Here is a 23099-nt window from a genome sequence, read left to right on the forward strand (position 1 = left end):
AAAAACTTGTAGGCACCATTTGTACAAATAGAAATCTGATAAACTGTACAACTGATTAATTTATCAAAGAAAGGAAACAAGGGGAGGAAACTTGTTTAATTGTTATATGGCATTTATTTAAATTACTCACAGATCAATCAAAAGTACATAAATACAATTTTAGAATTGGTTAAAAAAAATGTACAAAAAATGTACAAAACCTTCTTTGAAATATAAAAATCTAAAACAAAAAAATAGAAAAATGTGACCTCATAAAAAATATTACATTCTACATTTTATTATTTACGAATATATGATGATCTTAAACATAATAAATGTTTTTAAGTTGCCACTGCAAATATCCTACCACATGATCCTTTATTTAAAAGGTAAAATAAGGACCACTCTATTTGTTTTACTGTAGCACAAGTTTTATGGGATGTTGCTGTGGGTGGGGAAGGGCATAAAGCATGCTACAGAATGGGAGAGGAGAATGGGCTACTGATATAAAAAGTAAATGATTTGAGAATTTACCCTTTGAATACCCCAAGCCTCTATGCATGAAAATCCCCTTCGTTTTCATGTACAAAGACTTGCCGTACAAATATTTCCTTTAACTCCAATATAGAGATTCTCAAATACACAAAGGCAATAACACAAGCACTTCACAAAGTACATTCCAACATTCACTTCCATATGCATCAGTCTCTCTGTTCATAAATGCAGGAACACACGATATGCCGAGTACACGCCTTAAAGTTTAAAATGCAATATGCATGCTTTTTTGGTGGCATGTAGCATTTAGGCCTACCTAGTAACTTAAGACTTGAAATATTGAGCCATATAATTAATTTTAAAAAAAAAAATCCACGTTGATTAAAATCGGTCACATTTCCCATAAACTATGCTACACTATTGCCTACAGTGTAATTTTTCAATTGTCAAGACTAGAGTGTACATGATTATTGACAAAAAGTCAAATAATAACCCTCTTTGAAGAGTTGGCAGAACCTTAAATTGTGTACTTGAACATGTAAATCTTATGTTGACCGCAATGGACTGATATTAAAATGATAGTTTAGTTGAACTTGGGAATAATTTTGAAAGCTGAAGTCTGGATACCTTTTAGTTTTACTGCTTGTGCTAAACATTCAGATACCAGGGAAGTTAACTTTTTGCATTTAAGTGGTGAGTTGGGCAGATTTTAAAAACGTAATCACCCTCAATCCAACAAAACTTTGTATAGAATGTTTGACTTTAAGGGAAAATAGAATATTTGTATACTGAGAATGCATGGTCCAAACTAAACCACTGGTTGCAAATGATCCCTAAAGCTTGTCAGAACTCGTATATAAGAAAGACTAATACTTTTCAAACTAAAATGCAAGGGGTCTCTTGTATAAAACTGCTAGTATGTTTTAATTTCTGGGTTTGTTTTAAAAAATCACTCTGAAAGGTGTTTTCTGTAAAATGGCTAGATATTAGAATGCAATAAATGTCAGATAAGAAGATTTTAGGGGGAACTGTCGAGTTCTTTAAAATAACATTTTGTAAATGTGCTACTCTATCTATATATGACAGACCTGGATTTTCACAATAATCCGAAAACATGAAGACCTTTCACACCCCATAGTTATCTTTCAAATAATTTAGAACTGCAGATGTACTAGATAAAACATTAAAAACTCTCTTCTCTTGTTTTGATGTAATTCTCTCCAACATGTAGATCAAGTGATGATGGAAACACGCAAAGGGAGTTCCATGTTCCAATGAAATATCAATCCAATCCTGAATACAGCTCAGTGGAGTCTCTTCATATCCCGCAAACATAGCTGGGTTAGCAAGGAGTCCCCTGGCAGCCATGACACCTTAAAGATACATGGAAACAAATATAACGGTTAACAAATGTTTAACACCAAAGCAGGGTATACACAATATATTGTTTGTTAATTCCCACAGTAACAATTTCTGACATCATTAGTACAGAACATTTTTGGAAGAAAAAAAAAAAAAAACGAAACAAGAATTGGAGATTTCTAAAAATTAGCATAGCATTATAGATTCAATACAGGAAGCCATAGTAAAACACTAGAAACATTTCATCTAGATTTTAATAAAGCAATCCACACTGTTGTGCAAAAATAAATTACTCAATAGTTAAGACAGACAGAAAAATTCTAAATAACACAAAATATAACCAAATATTGCATGTGGCTCATGTATACTGGTATATATGAAACTATAGAATGTAAGCTCGTTTGAGCAGGGACCTCTTCAACCTATCGTTCCTGTAAGTTTTCTTGTAATTGTCCTATTTATAGTTAAATCCCCCCTTCACCCCTCTTATAATATTGCAAAGCGCTACGGAATCGTAAAAAACGTATTGTGTGTCAAAAAGGCAGAAGAAATGTTTAACCATAAGACTTGGTACAAGCTAGCGATAAAATTATCCCACGCTAAGGTTCAAAATATGCATATTAAAATACCCTAGGGTGTCTTCTTTACGAAATGGTATGCCTTTATTGGGCAATTTGAATAAGCAACCTGCTAAAATGCTCCAAAATGGAACACGGACCCATCAAAACCAGAAATTGTCACGTGTCTTTTACAGCACTGTAACTTCACAATATAGTGTCTAGTTCAGGGGTTTCCAACCGCAGCGCAGCCGGTTGCAGTCTGAGTGGCAAGGGCAGAGCTGGATTGGCCCACCGGGTCGTGCAGACAACTCTAATCCTTAAAAATGGCATTTAAATTATTTTCCCCTCGGACTGTGACAGCCTGGATCAGTCCGAGGGGATTGAAGAGAGAGGTGCTGAGGGGTGGCTGCAGCTGCGTTTAGGGTGCTGGCGGCCAAAGGGAGCACTGTGAGGCTCCCTTTACAATTCTCGGCAATTCTGTGCTAAAGCCTTGCCTCCTGCACGCAAGCTCAGCCTCCCGCGTGCAAATCCCACCCCAAGATACAATCTCTACCCCACATTCAAGCAGGAAGAGGTCAAAAATGTCTCCTACAGTCTTCAGTGCCAGGTAAATTTTAGTTTGTCAGTGACTTTGTGTGTATGTGACTGCTAGTGAGTGAGCTTTTATGTTTGTCTGTCAGTGCACTTTTCTGTATTGAGCATGTGTGTGTGTCAGTGAGCTTGTCTGTAGTGAGTTTGTGTATATTTTTTTCCAGGTATGCTTTATATCCCCAGTCAGGCCCTGGGCGAGGTAGGCAGGAAGCACTTTACATACTGTGCTCCTCCTGGACAGCTCCCTCCATGAGTGAGCCGGCCGCTGGGATATGACATCATGCCACCATTGGCGTCACTACTGGACACGCAAGGGACTGGGAGATCCCAGCCAAGCAGCAACCGCTAGCCACCAGGCACAGAAGATTAATTCCAGCCATCTCAGAGCAAGGTAGGGAGGCTGGGTGGGTGTACTAAATGTGCATAAATGTAATTTTTGTGTTGTGTCAGTGATTGTGTGTGTGTGTGTGTGTGTGGCGTCTGTATGTCTGTGATTGTGTTTGTGTAAGGTCGTGATTATGTTTGTGTATATCTGTGATTATGTGTATAGGTCTGTGACTTTATGTGTGTAGGGGTCTGTGATTGTATATGTGTCTAACTGTAATTATGTGTGTGATTGTGTGTATAGGTATGTGATTGTGTGTGGGTAGATCTGTAATTGTGTGTATAGGTCTGTGATTGTATGTGTGTATGTATGTGTATAGGTCTGTGATTGTATGTGTGTATGTATGTATGTGTGTGGGTCTGTGATTGTGTGTGTATCTTTGTGTGTATTTAAATCTGTGATTATGTGTGTATGTATGTTACTGTGTGTATAAGCCTGTCATTGTATGTGTGTGTGGGTCTGATTTCTGATTGTGTGTGTACATCTGTGATTGTGTGTGTGTATATAGCTCTGTGATTCTGTGTGTATATTTGTAATTGTGTGTAAAGATCCAGGATTGTATGTGCATGTGAATGTCTGTGTATGTCTGTGTGTGTGTATATCTGTGATTATGTGTGTCTATGTGACTGTGTATAGGTCTGTGATTGTATGTGTGTGTAGATTTGTGATTGTGTGCATAGATCTGTAATTGTATGTGTGTCTGTGATTATGTGTGTATAGGTTTGTAATTGTGCGTGTGTAAATATATATATATATATATCTGTGGTTATGTGTTCATATACATGTATGTGTTTAACAGATAGCTCCCTAATTTGGTATCCTTGAATATGGCAATCCCACATAAGGATAACAAAGAAAGGAATTATCTACTAAACGAAATTAAGAAAAGGGGTTTTGAAGTTTTATTATATAAATTAATTATATTATAGATTTTATGTGTGGCCCAAGACAATTCCTCTGCACTCAATGCGGGCCAGAGAAGCCAAAAGGTTTGATACCCATGGTCTAGGTCATACATTGGCATGTTGGTTTACTCAGAAGATGTAACTGAGCATAATTTGGCAGATTGTACATATCAAATGTATGTAAAAAAAAATTTCCACCACTAACTTTGGCATAAATTGGTGAAAAAATGGTGGCAAGTTAAGGCACAATATATGCCATATAAGAAACCCTGGAGTGTCTGCTTCTCAAATGTAAGGCCTATGTGGTGACCAAAAAGGAGACATAGGACCATCAAATCCTCTATTACAATTCTAACCACAAACTGAAATAGCTTGGTCTCTTATATGGCACTGTAGCTTCACAGAGTAGTGGCAAAGGCATACAAAGGCTTTGTACTTAGCAGATGTAGATGATCAAAAAATTCAAAAATTGCTTTTCTCTTTTTGTCTTTAAGTGTATGTCCAGCTTTTAAAGCTGCGTCTTTAAGGGGTTAAAGGAACACTATAGTCACTAGAACCATTACAGCTCAATGCAGTGATGCTGGGGCATACAGCGTGTTCCTGCAGGTTCATTAGTGTAAACGCTGCCTTTCCAGAGAAAAATGCAGTATCTGTAGTGCTGCCTAAAGGGACTTCCTGTAAGAGGTCCTGAAAACTTTGCAGGACCAACGTACAGCATCTCTATGTGGATTGTGAAGATGCTAAACAATCCACATAGAGATGCATTCATTCAGTGCATCTCTGTGCAGAGATGCTACTTGGAGCAGAGCATGCACATTATCCTCACAATGCTTACATAGCAGTATTGGCTGAGGTCATCAAAACATTGTTATTTTATTTTAATGCTCATAAAGGTGGGGGTGGGGGGGTAAACTAAATAGTTAGCAGAACATTATAGTGTTAGGAATACATGTCCATGTTCTTTTTAATATACAAGTTGCACAGATTTAATAGCATGCTCTTGGGCAGACTATTGAAAACGACATTGTAGATTTATTCAATTATATCATCTATAATTTCTTTCCAAAGAGTGATCATTATCTTTTCAAGTCCCAATGGGGTTAAAAGGAGAACTTAAATGGGAACCAATTACCGTATTTTTCGCTCCATAAGACGCACCTCACCATAAGACGCACCTAGTTTTTAGAGGAAGAAACCCAGAAAAAAAATATTCTGAACAAACTGTCCCATAGTGTTTCTTACTATGGGACAGTTTGTACAGAATATTTTTTTTCTCCCCTGTCCCATAGTGTCCCCCCTCCCATAGTCTTCATCCACCCCCTCCCCATAGTCTTCATCCACCCCCTCCCCATAGTCTTCATCCACCCCCTCCCCATAGTCTTCATCCCCCCCCCTCCCCATAGTCTTCATCCCCCCCCCTCCCCATAGTCTTCATCTCCATCTCCCCCCCTCCCCATAGTCTTCATCTCCATCTCCCCCCCTCCCCATAGTCTTCATCTCCCCCCCTCCCCATAGTCTTCATCTCCCCCCCTCCCCATAGTCTTCATCTCCCCCCCTCCCCATAGTCTTCATCTCCCCCCTCCCCATAGTCTTCATCTCCCCCCTCCCCATAGTCTTCATCTCCCCCCCTCCCCATAGTCTTCATCTCCCCCCTCCCCATAGTCTTCATCTCCCCCCTCCCCATAGTCTTCATCTCCCCCCCCTCCCCATAGACTTCATCTCCCCCCCCCATAGACATCATCTCCCCCCCTCCCCATAGACTTCATCCCCCCCCCTCCCCATAGACTTCATCCCCCTCCCCATATTCTTCTCTCCCATACTGTCCCCCTCCCCTTGTCCCATAATTACTTACCTGTCTTGCAGCGTTGGCCGGCAGCACAGGGCGCACCGCGGTAGTGGAACTTGAATTTCATGTTCCGGTTTCCGGCGGGACAGAAAGGAAGTGCGCACTCAGCTTGTGCACACTTCCTTTCAGTCCCGCCGGAAACCGGAACATGAAATTCAAGTTCCACTACCGCGGTGCGCCCTGTGCTGCCGGCCAACGCTGCAAGACAGGTAAGTAAACCTTCACATTCGCTCCATAAGACGCACAGACATTTCCCCTCACTTTTGAGGGGAAAAAAAGTGCGTCTTATGGAGCGAAAAATACGGTACATAACATTCCCAGCTTCAATACAAGACCATGGAGAGTGCTAGCAGATTTCCCCTCAGTTGCTCTACTGATAGGCACAGAAAAGTCTACCGATGGACAATGAAAAAAAAAAAGAAAATACAACGCAACACAAAATGATTCCTACTCTGAAAAAAACAATACTGAAATGTTAACAAATCATATGTAAACCAGGTTTGAAATCTAACGGATTTATTTCTTACAAGAGAATACCTCTACCGACCTGTCACCTTACACCATCTGACCAATTATAGGAGCAAACTGGAGCTGGACTCTAATAAATACGGTTTAATAGCAAAGGAAGAAAAGCCACAAGACCCTAAGCTCAGCTTACCCCTAAATTATCAACCCTTCATCGGGCATGTAAAATGGTAAATTAAATATCCATAGTATTTAATCCTTGGTAAAAAAGTTATATTACTTATAAATAACATCTAGACTTGACATACCATCAGCCCCTGTAATCTTGTGAATTTGTGAAACTTCTTTTAAGTTCTTGATATCTCCATTGGCTACGACAGGTATAGACACACTTTCTTTTATAATTTTGATAGAATCATAGTGCACAGGCTGATGCCTTTCTTCAGTAAGTCTTCCATGAACTGTAATCCAGGACACACCGGCAGCCTCAGCCTTCCGACATAGGTCAACTGTTCTGCTGATGTCACTGTGAATCCTATTAAGAGATGCAAAACAATAATGAGAAACTGCCATTGGCCAGCTTACGTTTTATATGCTAGGTAAGAACTAGTTGCATAGATGATGCCACTGTTCTAATGATGAGATAATGAGAAGAAGAGGCAGGACACGAGATGGGGGAAGGATGAGATAGGGAATTACGTAACATCTGCATTCATACATATAAAAACACTACAAAAAAAAAAAGAGAATACTTTTAATCACGCATTAAAGGGACACTGTAGGCACCCGGACCACTTCAGCTCATTGAAGTGGTCTGGGTGCAAACTCCAATCACCCTTAACCCTACTGTGGTAATTATTGCAAATTTTATAAACTGCAATAATTACCTGCAAGGGTTAACTTCTCCTCTGGTGGCTGTACCAGACAGCCACTAGAGGGACTAACAGGCTTGAAGGCAACTTATGCTTGAGGACTTCCAGCATCACTGGAATAATGCTTTCCTATGGGAAATGCTTTCTTATGGAGAAATTCAAATGCGAGCGCGGCTCATGCGCATTAGGTCTGCCCCGTAGGCCGATGTCGGCAGGGGAGCAGCTTGGGCAGCGCTGGACCACAGGAGTGAGCCTTGACAGAGGGGGAAGCTATAGTGGCAGGAAAACGAGGTTGTTTTCCTGGCACTATAGTTTCCCTTTAACACACCCAGTGTAGAATAAATATTTACCTTATTTTAATGGAAACAGAAAAGCTTGGATTCTCAACTTGATTGTGTACGGTTTTCACCATATCACTAACTAATTCAGGTTTATTTATTAAACAGGCTCCATAACCTTCAGACATTGCCCACCTTGAAACACAAAATGGAAGTCAGAGTCAGTAATGCAATGCATGTCAATAACAAGAGATTAACAAAGACATCTAAAAGTGTATTCCTTTATTATTGAAGTACCAGCCATACAATAAATTATGGTTTAGAAAATAACTTCTAACCTAGGTTATTTACTAAACATATGAATTGCAGGAAACTGAAATCTGAATGAAAATATTTATCAAAAATAGCCAAACCATTTCTACAGATAAAATGAAGAATTTCTTCAAATACCGTACTTATTTTAAAAATTGCTTTTCAGATGTTTTGCTACAATTGGCAGTTTAGTGAATAAACCCTCATGTCAACACATGCTATTACAGATCCATTTGTGTGGTTTCGTGAACTTTTTTATTATAAAGCTTTCTTAGGTGGAGAACTTTTTTTTTTTTTTTTTTTTTTTTTTAATTCTTTATTTTTGTTGTGCTTGAAGATTACATACGCGCTTGCTCTGCCCCAACAGCGGTAGCAAGAGAATCAGTATACATTGTTTAACAATACAGGGCAGTTAATAAATCAGCACATTTTGTTTTTGTAGCAGTAAAATTTGATAACACAGACGCTTGAAAACTATTACACTTGACAAGGAATTCTAAGCAAATATTTAGCATGGTCAGCGTGAGAACAGAAAAGTATTTTGAGAGTACATGGCATTGACGTTAGGTCTTATATTGCTCTAGCAGTATTCGTGGGTGCAGGGTTAAATATAACGCACGAAACCTAAGTGCTAGGCGGACCTAAGCTATTTGTATGTCTGCTATCTAACAAAACAGGTGGAGAACTTTTTAACAAATTAAAAGAATCAATTTATCCAATGTAACATGTAGAGAGCAAATTATCTAACAGTTTTAGTTCAAAGGCATTTCTCCAATTTATTTTATTTACTATATTATATACACACTCATACACTCTACATGCAAGATTCAGCACACTCCACTCCAAACTGAGTTTAAAGCCTATAAAGTTAAAATAAAAATAAACAAGATGTATCTAGCTTACCTTTGAGGACACCCACAGTTGACATCTATTCCACCAGCAAAGGGACTGACATAGCGTGCTGCATCAGCTAAAACCTGGGACTCCTTTGCTGCAAACTGAACAACAAGGGGCTTATCTCCTACAGAAATGTATATATCAAAGGGTTAATTAACTGATATTTGTCAATATTTTTAAAAAGATCTACATATCTTAGTGGGGAAGGGGAGGGGTTGAGTAAAGCCAGTTATTAGTTATGTTGGTATTGAATACAAAATTGTGGCAGGAATCTCAGAATAGAGCAGCATGTGCGTGTCTGGTAGTTTTTAATATTGTACATATTTACAGCGTCTTGTACAGCAGGGTTTGGAATGTTAAAGGGACACCATAGTCACCAGAACAACTACAGCTTATTGTATTTGTTCTGGTGAGTATAATCGTTGCCTTCAAAGAAAATGCAGTGTTTAGATTACAGCCTAGTGATACCGCCACTGGCCACGCCTCAAATGGCTACTAGAGGGGCCATTCAGTGTCTCCACCCTTTGCATGCAGACACTGAGCATTGATTCAATTCATGAGAAGCTTATTGGCCAGAGCAGGCAGATCAGGGGCAGAGGCAGCAGCTGCAGACTTGAGATTTTACTATATTTAGGGAGGTAAGGGAGCGTCTGGGTGGCCTAGGTAGTGATTTTAACGCTATAGGGTCAGGAATACATGTTTGTGTTCCTGACCCTATGGTGTTCCTTTAATTATGATCCTTTGAAAACAGACAAACACAACTTGTTATAGAGAACATAAGCTGCTCTTAAAATACAATCAAAGAACAGGATAGTGTGAATTCAAACAAAGGGTGCCAATGTATACATGCACACACTATATTTAGACAATTTTATAATTGGCCATATAACACAAACATCCAAGCTAACAATTTATAGACCATGGCATGCTACAGTATTACTGCCCAAAATAAAGCTGTCAGATGTGCTGTACACAAGCAATGGTTCCAGCTAAAAATATGGGATATGTTGTGCTTACTCAATAATCAAGAGATTGTGGAGAGCATATGAGGAAGGGAACTGCATTTTTTCCCCTCAATCTCTTTTTTAAAAATTTTTTTATTAAGGTATATACAGAAAAATATTTAAAAGGCTTAAGTACAAATGTTGCATGCTAACTCCCAGACGTCTGGTACTACCTCATTTATATATTATAAGAACACGCTAATACAGGCTATTCTAGCATGTCTAAGCAGGTTGTGGATGATATAACTTTAAATGCACAAGACTAGCTAGGCATATAGACTATGACAAAGTAGTAACGCTGCATAACACGCTATGTTTACAAGAGGATTTAACCCAGCCATTCCGCTATAAGCAAGAATAAACTCCACATAACAGAAAAATGCTGTGTATAATATGCTAAAAGAAAATAACCAAGGTGTCCTGGAAAGAATGATCACTGATATGGTGTCTGCGGACCCAGTATAACTCCGTGGCGGATCCGGGGGGGGAGGGGGGGTGGGGCAACGGGGCCATTGCCCCCCCCTCCCCTCCCCTGAGATTCTCCCCTGCCGGCTAATGCAGGGCTGGCATTGTCCAAGTGCCAGCTCTGCAATGTGCCTTTGTGGACCTCCCTGGTCCGCAGGCACTGTGATCGCAGCCGGCAGGGGAAGGAGGGAGAGAGGACCTGGGAGCTCTTACCTGCAGCTCCTCTGGGTCCTCCTCTCGCGAGCACGCGGTTTTCACGGCAACGCTCCAAATCTCGCGAGAGTGAACTCTAGCCCTGGAGTGCGGGTTAGAGTTCACTCCTACCACTGGAACCACCAGGGATCCAGAAATATCCCCCCTCCTCCCAGTAAAGGTAAGAAGGGAGGGGGACATAAAGAATATTTGATTAAATTACATTTTAAAAAAACATAAGAAGGGTTATATGATGTGTTGGCTTTTTTTAAATTTAATTATTATGTATGTATGTATGCATAGGGACAGTGTATGTGTGTGTGTGTGGGGGGAGCAATGTGTGTGATAAGAAGGGTAGGGGGCTTTTTTTTATAATCACACACACACACACACACACACACACTGCCCCCCCCCCCCTCCCACACACACACTGCCCCCCCATACCCTTTGTACAGCGTTTCGGAATCTGATGGCGCTTTATAAATAATAAAATAATAATAATAATAATAATAATAATAATAATAATACACATACACTGCCCTCCCCCCACACTCACACATACACTGCAATCCTCACACACACTGCAAATGTCACACACAAATATTGACCCACACATACAAAGGTATAAAAGTCCTTGGGAGGTGTGGGACCTGCACTGGGATTATGCCCAATGCCCTTGCAACTTCCAAGTTTAGTGAATGATCCTGTATATATTAATAATATGACTAATGTTTTCTGTTCCTGGTTTGTTAATGAAACATTGATTGCCTAGTTTCAATCTTTACTTTCCTTGATTTTAAAGTATGCATTTAAATAACATAGGATACATCTTGTTGAGAACTCATACAACAAAAGCAAAGGTTATTTTCAATAGAAAAGGTTAGAGCTGCCTAAATGAATTATGAATTTACTGATGCAGAAGCTTCCTATTACTATGGCAACACAGTCTGGAAAGATTCCTTCTTGCTCTTCTTATGTAACTAAGAAGTGCTTTTTTGTAGTTCTTACTGAAACGTATTTCAGATGGCATATATGATCTGAGTGCTATATCATTTTAATACATTTATTGGACAGCTGCTTCAGCTAGAGAAGTGTAGATTTTCATCAAAAAAAATAAACACAGTATGCTAATGTTGGACTGATTCTAGGAAGAATAAATGGTATGAATTGCACATTTGCACAAAAAAAAAGTTATACTAGACATCACATTTGCATATTTGTGCTGTAAGTGAAGTGATCCTAGCTCTATGTTTGCTATAAACATTACCTTGATTTGTTGTAAACTCGCTGTTTCTAGCCTTTGCTGATTTCACAAAATCAGCTGCAATGATCATTGGAGTGTAACATAAATCACAGTCATACTTTCTCACAAGCGTCCGGAATGGCAATCTATATAGAGAAAGAAAAAAAAATTATGTACAAAATTATCCCAATATTTAAATGCATCATAGGCCCAAATATTAAAGGGACATTATAGTCACCCACCAGTGACCACTTTAGCTTAACCCCTTAAGGACACATGACATGTGTGACATGTCATGATTGCCTTTTATTCCAGAAGTTTGGTCCTTAAGGGGTTAATGAAGCAGTTTTAGTGTGTATAGATCATGCATATAGTTTCACTGCTCAATTCACTGCCATTTAGAATTAAAGGACCACTATAGTGGCCCCGCTGGGCTTAGTTTACTTTACCTTAATCCAGCGCCGGGCTCCCTCGGCGCTTGTGACCTCTCCTCTCCCTGCCGACGTCAGCTCTAAATGCGAATGCGCGGCAAGAGCCTCGCACGCATTCAAATCGCCCATTGGAAAGCATTACTCAATACTTTCCGAAAGACGTCCAGCGTCATCTCAGTGTGATTTTCACAGTGAGAATCGCTGAAGCGGCCACTAGTCGCTGTCAGGGAGACAGCCACTAGAGGCTGGATTAACCCTCAATGTAAACATGGCCGTTTCTCTGAAACTGATATGTTTACAGCTGCAGGGTTAAAACTAGGGGGACCCGGCACCCAGATCACTTCATTGAGCTGAAGTGGTCTGGGTGCCTATAATGGTCATTTAAAGGGTTTTGTTTCTGTTTATGCAGCCCTAGCTATGATTATTTTGTTTCTGTTTATGCAGCCCTAGCTATGATTATTTTGTTTCTGTTTATGCAGCCCTAGCTATGATTATTTTGTTTCTGTTTATGCAGCCCTAGCTATGATTATTTTGTTTCTGTTTATGCAGCCCTAGCTATGATTATTTTGTCTCTGTTTATGCAGCCCTAGCTACAATTATGATCGACACACCCTGAATGAAAACAAAATAGTTTCATTTTTAATCAGATGTTACGTACTTTAAAAGTTTTTATCTCCTGCTCTGTAAATGTTACTTTATTTACATATAGGTGGCTCCTGCAGGGTTCAGAAAGCTATTAACAGTGCAGGAGATAATTTTTAAATTAAACAGAATTTGCTATAAAGGAAGTGTAAATATTAGATTACTCTATACAGGAAATGTTTAGGAAGGTTCTGTAAGTCACACGCAGGGAGGTGTGGCTAGGGCTGTATATACAAAGTGATTTAACTCCTAAATGGCAGAGAATTGAGCAGTGCAAATGCATGGGGCATGTTCTCTACACAAAAAACTGCTGCATTAAGCTAAAGTTGTTTTAGTGACAATAGTGTCCCTTTAATCTAACATATACAATCTAACAAATACAAACATAACAAATAATAAAAATAACAAATATTAACACCAGAATTACACCTAATCTATGGTACAAAACATTGTAAGCTGTACTTCACGTATAAACACAGACAGTACCCTTGCATAGTAAAAACAGATCCTGTAGTGGAAGAGACTTAGTAAAAAAAATAAAATAAAAAAAAATATTATATATATTTTATTCTATCTATATATAAATATTCTCTCTCTAAATATTAGAAGTAAAGATCAGGAGGAGAGAGATAATGTTAATGGCAGCAACTGTGACTTTCTTTTTTTTTTTTGCTTATGCATGTTTTTATTATTATTATTATTATTATTATTGCCATTTATATAGCGCCAACAGATTCCGTAGCGCTTTACAATATTTTGAGAGGGGGGGATGTAACAATAAATAAGACAATTACAAGAAAACTTACAGGAATAATAGGTTGAAGAGGACCCTGCTCAAATAAGCTTACAGTCTATAGGAGGTGGGGTATTAGAAACATTAGGATAGGAAATATCAAGTAGGAGTGAAGCAGAGCTGGAGGAGAGAGCAAAGCACTATCCCATAGGAGAGCAAGAGACAGGTATGTAAGGGAGAGATTACTCTGGGAGGCCATACGCTTTCCTGAAGAGATGGGTTTTAAGGCCCTTCTTAAATGATTGAAGACTAGGGGAGAGTCTGATGGAAGTAGGCAAGTTATTCCATAGGAGAGGAGCCGCCCGTGAGAGGTCCTGCAAGCGTGAGTTGGCCGTACGGGTGCGAGCAGCAGTCAGGAGGTGGTCGCGGGCAGAGCGGAGGGTACGAGGAGGGGCATACCTCTGGATCAGTGAAGAGATATAAGAGGGGCTGGAATTGTTCAGTGCTTTAAATGTATGGGTTAGCACTTTGAATTGACTCCTATAGGATACAGGGAGCCAATGTAAGGACTGGCAGAGGGGCGAGGTGTGAGAGGACCGACTGGATAGGAAAATCAGTCTAGCTGCAGCATTCATTACAGACTGTAGCGGGGCAGTACGGCTTTTGGGGAGACCAATCAGGAGAGGGTTACAGTAATCCATGCGGGAAATTACTAGAGCATGGACAAGCTCCTTGGTAGCATCTTGCGTAAGAAAGGGGCGGATGCGGGCTATGTTTTTGAGTTGGAACCTACAGGACTTGGCAACAAACTGGATGTGAGACTCAAAGGTGAGACCAGAGTCAAGTATGACGCCAAGACAGCGCGCTTGTAGGGATGGACTTATGTGGATATCACTGACTTGAAGGGAGAGTGAGAGAGGAGGATCAGTATTAGGAGGAGGAAAGACAAGGAGTTCAGTTTTAGAGAGGTTACGTTTGAGAAAGCGTGACGACATCCAATCAGAGATGGAAGAGAGGCAAGCAGTGACACGTTGCAGGACGGCCGGGGAGAGGTCCGGTGAGGAGAGGTATGCTGGTATACCACCAGTCAGCTGGAAGTCACAAGTGGAAAATAATGCTGCCCTAGTGCATTGAAAGATAACTTCTGTAAAAGAATCAAAGGCCATTTCTAGACCTAAAATGCAAGTTAAAGTCACCAAAACAACTTTATCTCAATGAAATGGTCTTGGTGCAGTGGCCCTGGAGTTTTAGTCCTGCAATGTAAAACATTGCCGTTTAGAGATACAGCAATAATAGCATTTGACTTTGTTAGTTGACATTCAACAATGATTGACTTCAAATGCTAATCACAGCAAAGGTTTGAATTCAAAGCTTTCCTAAGAAACATTTGATTAGACGAGCATGGCGCTCTGTACACATGCACTTTTAGTCCCCAATATTTTTCTTTGTGAAGCACCAGATTGTATGAGAACACAAAGAGGAAAAGGAGCCAGCATGAAGTTGCATGAGGTGAATTAGGCGGTTGCAACAACAGTGTCTTGATGCTTGAAACAAAGCAAGTAAAACATATTGCCCTTACATTTATTTAAGGAAAAGTGGAGTGAACATAGTCACTGTAATGGTAGGGAACTTACTGTCTCTAAAAAAAAAAAAGAATTATATATATATATATATATATATTTTTTTTTTTTCTCTCCAGGACTATATGTTCCCTTTAAGCTGGTTAAAAATAATCTGAATATGTCCCCCCCCCCCCCCCCTTTCTTTTTACTCAGCCCTCATGGTTTCTAAAAGAAACAAGTGACAGAACAGTTCTCTCACAGTAAATTGCTTGCCACATACGCCCTCTTTTTTAATTTTTTTTGGTAGTGGTGCTCTAATGGTACACAAGACTTTGTGCCTAAACCGAGAGCAATATATCTACACCAATAATACTAATTAATGCTAATCTATGTGGTATTATCAAACTCTAGGCCATTGATGTCCAAGCATAAACCAAAGTTAAAACCTTCGTGGGATCACCTGCATTAAGTATAATCGTTAACATAGTAAATATAATAAATAGCAGTAAAAGTTATTTTATAAGCCTCCAGCCCTTTAGAAGTTACTGAAAACACACTTCTTTGTGAACGCTTAGCATCTTCCTGGATGATTTCACTACCCTCATCAGTTCCATCGCCTTCCTAGCCAAGCTCACTCTCTCCTGCCATTGTTTACAACTCTTCGACTAGCTGATTTCGACACAGGCATCTTATCCATCAGTAGTCTCTCCCCCACCCCCTGTCCCGATATGCTGTTATTTCTGTTGTGTGTCATAAATTGTAAGCTCGTTTGAGAATCTTTACCTCTTGTGTTGATATATTATGTATGTAAATTGCTACTTTTACATATCTCCATTTTATAATTGTAAAGCACTGTGGAATATGTTGAAACTATATCAGTGCAAATATTAATAATAACAATAAGACTAAACGCCCAACAAAAGCAAAAAAAAAACAACACAAGTCATAAATGTGCAATATATTTCTACTTTGACATCTAGATAGTTTTTACAGCAAATAAAGGTATGGACATTCATGTATACATATACAGAATGCATTAAGCAACCAAATACAAGCAATTAAAGAATACCAAGATCTAGTGTTTAATAGTATTTACTGTGGCAAGGGAAAGAGATAATCCTTCATACTATATGTGCAATGACAAATTTACTGTAATTGCTTGTGATCAGGACATCATCTGTACTCTATAATAAAACGATTGACTGATAAATAAAGCATAAAAAACCATGTCAATTTTAACCACTAAACAAGAGAAAAAAAAAAAGGCCACACTTACTTTGAGTATCGAACCATGGGAGCACATATTTTAACTGGATGCTTAGAGTAAAACAAATCTGATGGGTTTCGAGGCAGACATTGGATTTGATCTGTTTGGTCATGATTCATATGTACAATTAAAAGTCCTGTGGATGATGATAGATATTAAACATTTAACAATCTATATATCTGATTCAGTTAGGCAAAAACAACAAATTAAGCACTCATTGCTACAAAAATTTAAAGGGACACTATAGTCACTAAAAACAACTTTAGCTTAAAGGGAAACTATAGTGTCAGAAAAACAAAGTTGTTTTCAGTGCTGGCTCGAGTTCCACCTCCACTCCTCCACGCTCGCATTGGTATTTTCCCCATAGGAAAGCATGTATAATGCTTTCCAATGGGGTTTTACAAAAGTCGCCTTACAACCCGGAAGTCCCTTCAGTGGGTGTCTGGTAGACAGCCACTAGAAGTGGAGTTAACCCTCAAAGGTAATTATTGTAGTTTATTAAAAACTGCGCTAATTACCTTTGCAGGGTTATGGGACCTAGGACTATGGACCCAGACCACTTCAATGAGCTGAAGTGGCCCAGGTGTCTATAGTGTCCCTTTAATAAAGCAGTTTTTGTGCACATATCATGTCTCTAATGTTTCACTGCCATTTAGGAGTTAAAATACTTTTGTTTCTATTATGCAGCCTAGCCACACTTCCCCTGCTTGAAAAAAAAAATTCACTTTCACTCGGATATAACTTACTTTAAACATTTTTATTCCGTAAATTGGCTGTTTTCAGCATCAGAAAGGATCCTGGGGGTCTTTCTTGAGTATATGCCATCCCAAAATCACTGTGGCTAAGTGTGAGATCGCTCAGCTTCGGTGTACTCAACTAATTTGAAGAGCTATATGCACCCCTCACTTTGAGCAACTCATAAGTCAGTCTTGGGCCACTAAAAGTGGTCCCAGCTGGCAGAAGGGAGTCCCCGGTATCCATTTATATGTTTCTCCCTGGTGTGAGCAGGGATTTAACCCCCCTTACATTGCATTCCAGTCAGAACAAATTTAAATACATTTTAGAGTTGTGTGCCGCACTCACTTTGAGCGCTGCATACAGCTCATCTGTCATTCTGGGGCCAAATTAAAAAAAATGGCTGACAGAAGGGAGCCCCAGGTATCAGTCGATCTTACGACTCTCGCTTATGTGAGATGGGATTTGATATTGTTCCCACCACAATGTTTGGACACTCCATACCGTCATAATGGTGTTAAAGACCACTATATATAAAGGATGGCATTAAACATTCTAGTTGTGAAAGGATTAACCAAAGTAAGAAATAGGGACTAGATGGCATGTATCTCCACAACATAATGAATCAAAAGTATTGTTTTGAATCATTCCATAAAAAAAATTAAATAAATAAAAAAAAACATGGCTGTTCTTTTGAAGGCTACCTCATAACAAGCTTGCGATGTGTGCAGACTTGAGAAGATACATATACAGTTGTCAGTACATTGCATTGTTCACCTCATAACATAAAGATTAAATATTGGGACAGGTTTATATATGGGTGGGACTAGAACACATGTTCTCCCTGCTTTTCAGAATACCTCACCATATTAGCAGTTAACTAATATTAGGAGTTATGTCAAATAGCTAAAGCAAAAACCTGTAAAAGTATTCAACCAACGTGAAATCTATAGATTGTTTCATTGTACAGCGCTACGGAATTTGTTGGCGCTATATAAATAATAAAAATAATAAGGTAAATACATTAGCAAGATTATTCACTAAATCAACCATCTATAGCCTGTTTCATAAGGTTTATTCACTAAATCAAGCAAAATTTACATTGTATGCCCAAAGTGTTGGAACTGAAAGCATAACTAGAATTTTTCCTATTGTGCCACCTTGAACTTTACTTTGAATTCCCATTTTAGTGGATTAACGTAAAAGTGTGCCTTAAGCCAAAATGGGCTGGAAATCATTGTATCAGAGAGCGAATGATCAGAGTACAAATAATGTAACCACATGCTGGTCTTGGCTGCAGAATAGTAACAATGTAACACAATGGTAAACCTCACCCGCTGCAGCAGCTCAGCTATTCCAGCGCTCTGTCAGCTCCAGCACACGTTGTTTTGAATGTGACGTTTCCAGCATGAGACAAACCTAGTGGGCGCAGAATGATGACGTCACGTGGATTGCTGGTTGGCAGGAACTACACTGTAGCCAACATGGAAGGGAGGAATATGTCAGACTTGGGACACACAGGCTCTGCAAAGGATATGTTGGGAGACGGTGAGTGAGAGGAGCTGCTCAGTACCTTGCTGGACATGTTTGTTTATAGCTCTGGTACAGAGCCTGTTTATGGCAATGCATGTGTTGCACAGAGTCCTGATTTGGAACAAAACTGTCCAATAAACCCAGTAATATGTCATATGTGAGCAGTCTTTATTCTGTTTACAGGTATTCTGTGCTTTATACACCATGTTAAATCAATTTTCAGTGTAAACATGTTGATGTGAGTTCGATTGCTGTGTTTTTCCTTTTTTTTTTTTTTTTTGCATAAATATTATTTTGATGCTGTAATAAGCCATATCAGATTAAAGTAGATTTAAAAATAGTGATATCTATAGAGCACGTGTTTACCTCATACACTGATAATGTTTACTGGTGTGGTAAAGTACACCTGTCTTATTTTAAAGTTTGCAGTACTTTTAATACCCTTTCGATTAATTTATGGCATCGCAGGTGTTTCTGTCTTGTAGCTAACAAGAGATTAGTTTTTAGGCCAATTTGCTTCCAAGAAAAAGTTCCATCTGCCCTGTTGTGAATACTTACTAGCATATGCAAGCAAAATACACTACAAGCACCTTTAGAAACATATGATGTTTGCATAAGATATTTTGTAAGTAGCTCCCTGTCACTTTCTCTCTGTATTATGTTGCTGCAGATTTCTCAGCCTCTGTACAATTATATTATAGGGAAAGTATAGCTACTGGCAGAGGTGAAAAGGTTTTAAATTGAATATTTGTACAAGTCCCCACTACTTTTAAAGGGACACTATAGGCACCCTGACCACTTCAAGAAACTATACCAAGCCTGTCTCTAGTGACGGTCTACCAAAAACGCACTAGAGACACTTCCTGCTGTTCCATGAAACTACGCTGGACGTCCTCACTCTTTGTATGAGGACTTCCAGCGTGTTGAAATACCCCATAAGAAAGCATTGAGCCAATGATTTCCTATGGGGAAGGCCTAATGAGCAGTTCCCCCATTGCCTAATGTTTGTGGAGGAGCTGGAATCAGGTAAGTGAAAAAAAGGATTTCAAACTTTTACATGGTGGGAGGGCAGAGGTTAGGAATACAGGTTTGTTCCTTTAAAAGCTTTAAGAGCTTGTGCTGCCAAATTTATATTTTTCCCTGTCCTTGGTCCTGGTCTTATATTTACCTAAGGAAGGGAAACTGTATCAAATGGTACGTGTTTAACCCCTTAAGGACCAAACTTCTGGAATAAAAGGGAATCATGATGTGTCACACACGTCATGTGTCCTTAAGGGGTTAAAGGAACACTTTACTGCCAAAATACATAACTCTTTAGTAGATATAGCCCCAATGAAAATATGCATGTATTAATTATCCATTTTTCATTGGAGTTATGTCTAATAACAGGTTGCAAAAGCTGGAAATCTCTTATCTGAAACCTATACAAGATATCCCTTTCTAACCCAGCCCACACATTCTGTGGCTATCCAACCACAGATTTTCCAATGCAGTTCAATGAGAAGTATTTGCAGGGCAATTGCTCTAAACAGTTTATGCCTTATGACTTAAAGGGATTCTCTAATGCCAGGAAAACAAACTGGTTTTCCTGGCACTAGAGAATCCTGGAGTGCCCCCCCCATGAGACACCTACCTGAATCCAGCGCCGATGTCGCTCAGTGCTGGGTCAGGCTCCGCCCATGCTCCTCCCTGCAGACGTCCGCCGGCGGGGGAGACCTAATGAGCATGCACCGCTGTCCCTTGGTGCTGGGTCAGGCTCCGCGGACATCCGCCAGTGGGGGAGACCTAATGCGCATGCACGGCAATGGCCATGCACGGGCATTACACCTCCCCATAGGAAGCATTATTCAATGTGTTTCTAGAGGTATTCCGGCGACACTGGAGGTCCTCTTGCATAGCGTGAGGACATCCAGCGTCGTTTAGAACCGTCTAAGAAACCGGAAGTCCATCTAGTGGCTGTGTGGTAGACAGCCACTAGAGGAGGACTTAACCCTGCAAGGTACCGGTAATTATTGCAGTTTGTAAAAACTGCAATAATTACCTTGCAGGGTTAAGGGTGATGGGAGTTGGCACCCCAACAACTTCATTGGGCTGAAGTGGTCTGGGTGCCTACAGTGTCCCTTTAAGATCCACTGACCTAAACAACCAGGAAGTATTATGACCGGTTGTCCGATTGACAGACAGGGGCGTTTAACAAGGTAAGTATAAATGGGCACTCTAGTAACCAGAACAACTACAGTTTACTGTATTTGTTCTGGTGCGTAGAATCATTCCCTTCAGGCGTTTTGTAGAAAACACAGTTTTATAGAAAAGGCAGTGTTTACATTACAGCCTAGGGATACCTCCAGTGGCCACCCCTCACATGGCTACTAGAAGTGCTTCCTGGGGCAGTGCTGCACAGTATAGAGCACTGACATTCAGTGAATGCATAACCCTCTGCATGGCGACACTAAACTTTCCTCATATAGATGCATTAATTCATGAATGTTTGTGCTCCTGACACTGTAGTGGTCCTTTAAAAAAGTGCCAGTTTCTATCAAAATATGCACTTTTTTTGATTGGCTAAGTTAAGGCTTTACCTTTAAGTTGGTTCATTAGGTAACCAATCTTAGCTCTATCCGTGGGAAAATATCCCGGTGATGCCTCAAAGTGGTACTCAATTTGATTCAGAAATCCCTGGCATTCTTGAATATTACCATCAAAATGTGGGGGAGGAGATAGGTAGATAGTAGGCACCTTATATACTATAGGTGGAGGTATATGTGGCAGAGGTGAGATAATCGGAGGGACCTCAGGCTGTAAATGCGCTGTCCGAGTAAGAAATGTACTGAAAGCCTGGGCAAATAGATCCATACGGTGATCATACTCCTCTAGCTTTCTATGTGCTGGCATAATTCTGCAGGATCTATGGCCATGTCGTAATGTCAGGAGTACTAGTAGATCCAGCATGCAGAATTATGTCACACCTAGGACTTAAAGGGACACTAAAGTCACGTGAACAACTTTAGCTTAATGAAGCAGTTTTGGTGTATAGAACATGCCCCTGCAGCCTCACTGCTCAATCCTCTGCCATTTAGGAGTTAAATCCCTTTGTTTATGAACCCTAGTCACACCTCCCTGCATGTGACTTGCACAGCCTTCCATAAACACTTCCTGTAAAGAGAGCCCTATTTAGGCTTTCTTTATTGCAAGTTCTGTTTGATTAAGATTTTCTTATCCCCTGCTATGTTAATAGCTTGCTAGACCCTGCAAGAGCCTCCTGTATGTGATTAAAGTTCAATTTAGAGATTGAGATCCAATTATTTAAGGTAAATTACATCTGTTTGAAAGTGAAACCATTGTTTTTTCATGCAGGCTCTGTCAATCATAGCCAGAGGAGGTGTGGCTAGGGCTGCATAAACAGAAACAAAGTGATTTAACTCCTAAAGGACAGTGAATTGAGCAGTGAAATTGCAGGGGAATGATCTATACACTAAAACTGCTTTATTTAGACCGGTAATTATAGACCCATAGCGTTAATCAATACAGACATGAAGCTATACGCGGCAATAATTGCCGATAGAATTAAGAAAATTATTTCGTCACTGATTCACCCTGATCAAATTGGATTTGTCCCAGGCTGGTTAGCATCCAACAATACCAGGAGAATAATCGACATTATAGATTGGGCCAACAGAAATGAGTTTCCCCTCCTGACCCTGTCATTAGATGCCGAGAAAGCATTTGACAGGGTCGGGTGGGGCTATCTTAGTGAAGCCCTTAAGGCTTTTGGACTCATGGGCTGGATACACAATGCCATTATGGCTCTCTACTCTTCTCCCTCCGCCAGAACTGTGGGTCCGAACATCACAGCAGGGTGGTTTGCACTCAAAAATGGTACGCGACAGGGATGCCCTCTTTCTCCTCTGTTGTATATTTTGTCTATTGAGCCATTGGCCATTAACATTAGGAACAATGCATTCATAAAAGGTGTACAAACCAATTCGTTGAATGCTAAAATATCTCTCTATGCGGATGACGCTTTACTTACGTTGTCTACCCCTGAGTCGTCTTTAAAATTTTTAATGTTTGAGATCGACAGATACTCTGCTATCTCAAATTTCAAGCTAAATATAAATAAATCTACGGCAATGTTTATGAACTTGAATAATGAGATGGTAAATAGTTTAGCCCTAAGCTATAAATTTATATGGACCGATTCACAAATAAACTATCTGGGATTAGTTATAAAGTCTAAAGTGTCAGAAATAATGGAGCGGAATATCTCGATTCTTATGAGAAATATGAACCTCAAACTTAGAAAATGGAGAAATTTAGAAAACTCCTGGCAAGGAAAAATAAACAT

The 23099-nt window shown here is 39.7% G+C and overlaps 2 protein-coding genes across 2 annotated transcripts in view; one reads left to right on the forward strand and one right to left on the reverse strand.

Moving 5' to 3' along the window:
• Positions 1–840: 840 nt before the first annotated feature.
• DUS4L (dihydrouridine synthase 4 like) lies at positions 841–18631 on the reverse strand. The gene is made up of 7 exons (XM_063448109.1): positions 18556–18631; positions 16496–16622; positions 11876–11997; positions 8954–9071; positions 7811–7933; positions 6897–7123; positions 841–1847 (listed from the first exon to the last, which is right to left on the reverse strand). The coding sequence occupies exons 2-7, from the start codon at positions 16603–16605 to the stop codon at positions 1600–1602; spliced, it is 948 nt and encodes a 315-aa protein (XP_063304179.1). The 5' UTR covers positions 16606–16622; positions 18556–18631; the 3' UTR covers positions 841–1599.
• Positions 18632–18639: 8 nt separating this feature from the next.
• COG5 (component of oligomeric golgi complex 5) overlaps positions 18640–23099 on the forward strand; it is a 498415-nt gene continuing 493955 nt past the window's right edge. The window contains exon 1 of the mRNA XM_063448101.1: positions 18640–18769. Coding sequence (XP_063304171.1) covers positions 18655–18769 — 115 coding nt within the window. The 5' untranslated portion in view covers positions 18640–18654. The remainder of the gene's footprint in view (positions 18770–23099) is intronic.

Source organism: Pelobates fuscus, chromosome 3, assembly GCF_036172605.1.
Source record: "Pelobates fuscus isolate aPelFus1 chromosome 3, aPelFus1.pri, whole genome shotgun sequence".
Taxonomy (NCBI): Eukaryota; Metazoa; Chordata; class Amphibia; order Anura; family Pelobatidae; genus Pelobates; species Pelobates fuscus.

Coding starts and splice junctions, on each gene's coding strand:
- DUS4L (XM_063448109.1), bottom strand. CDS start 16,605: ATGAATCATGACCAAACAGATCAAATCCAATGTCTGCCTCGAAACCCA. Junction 9,072..11,875: donor CGAGTTTACAACAAATCAAG/GTAATGTTTATA, acceptor ACATTTCTGTAG/GAGATAAGCCCCTTGTTGTT. Junction 1,848..6,896: donor CAAGATTACAGGGGCTGATG/GTATGTCAAGTC, acceptor TGTATCTTTAAG/GTGTCATGGCTGCCAGGGGA.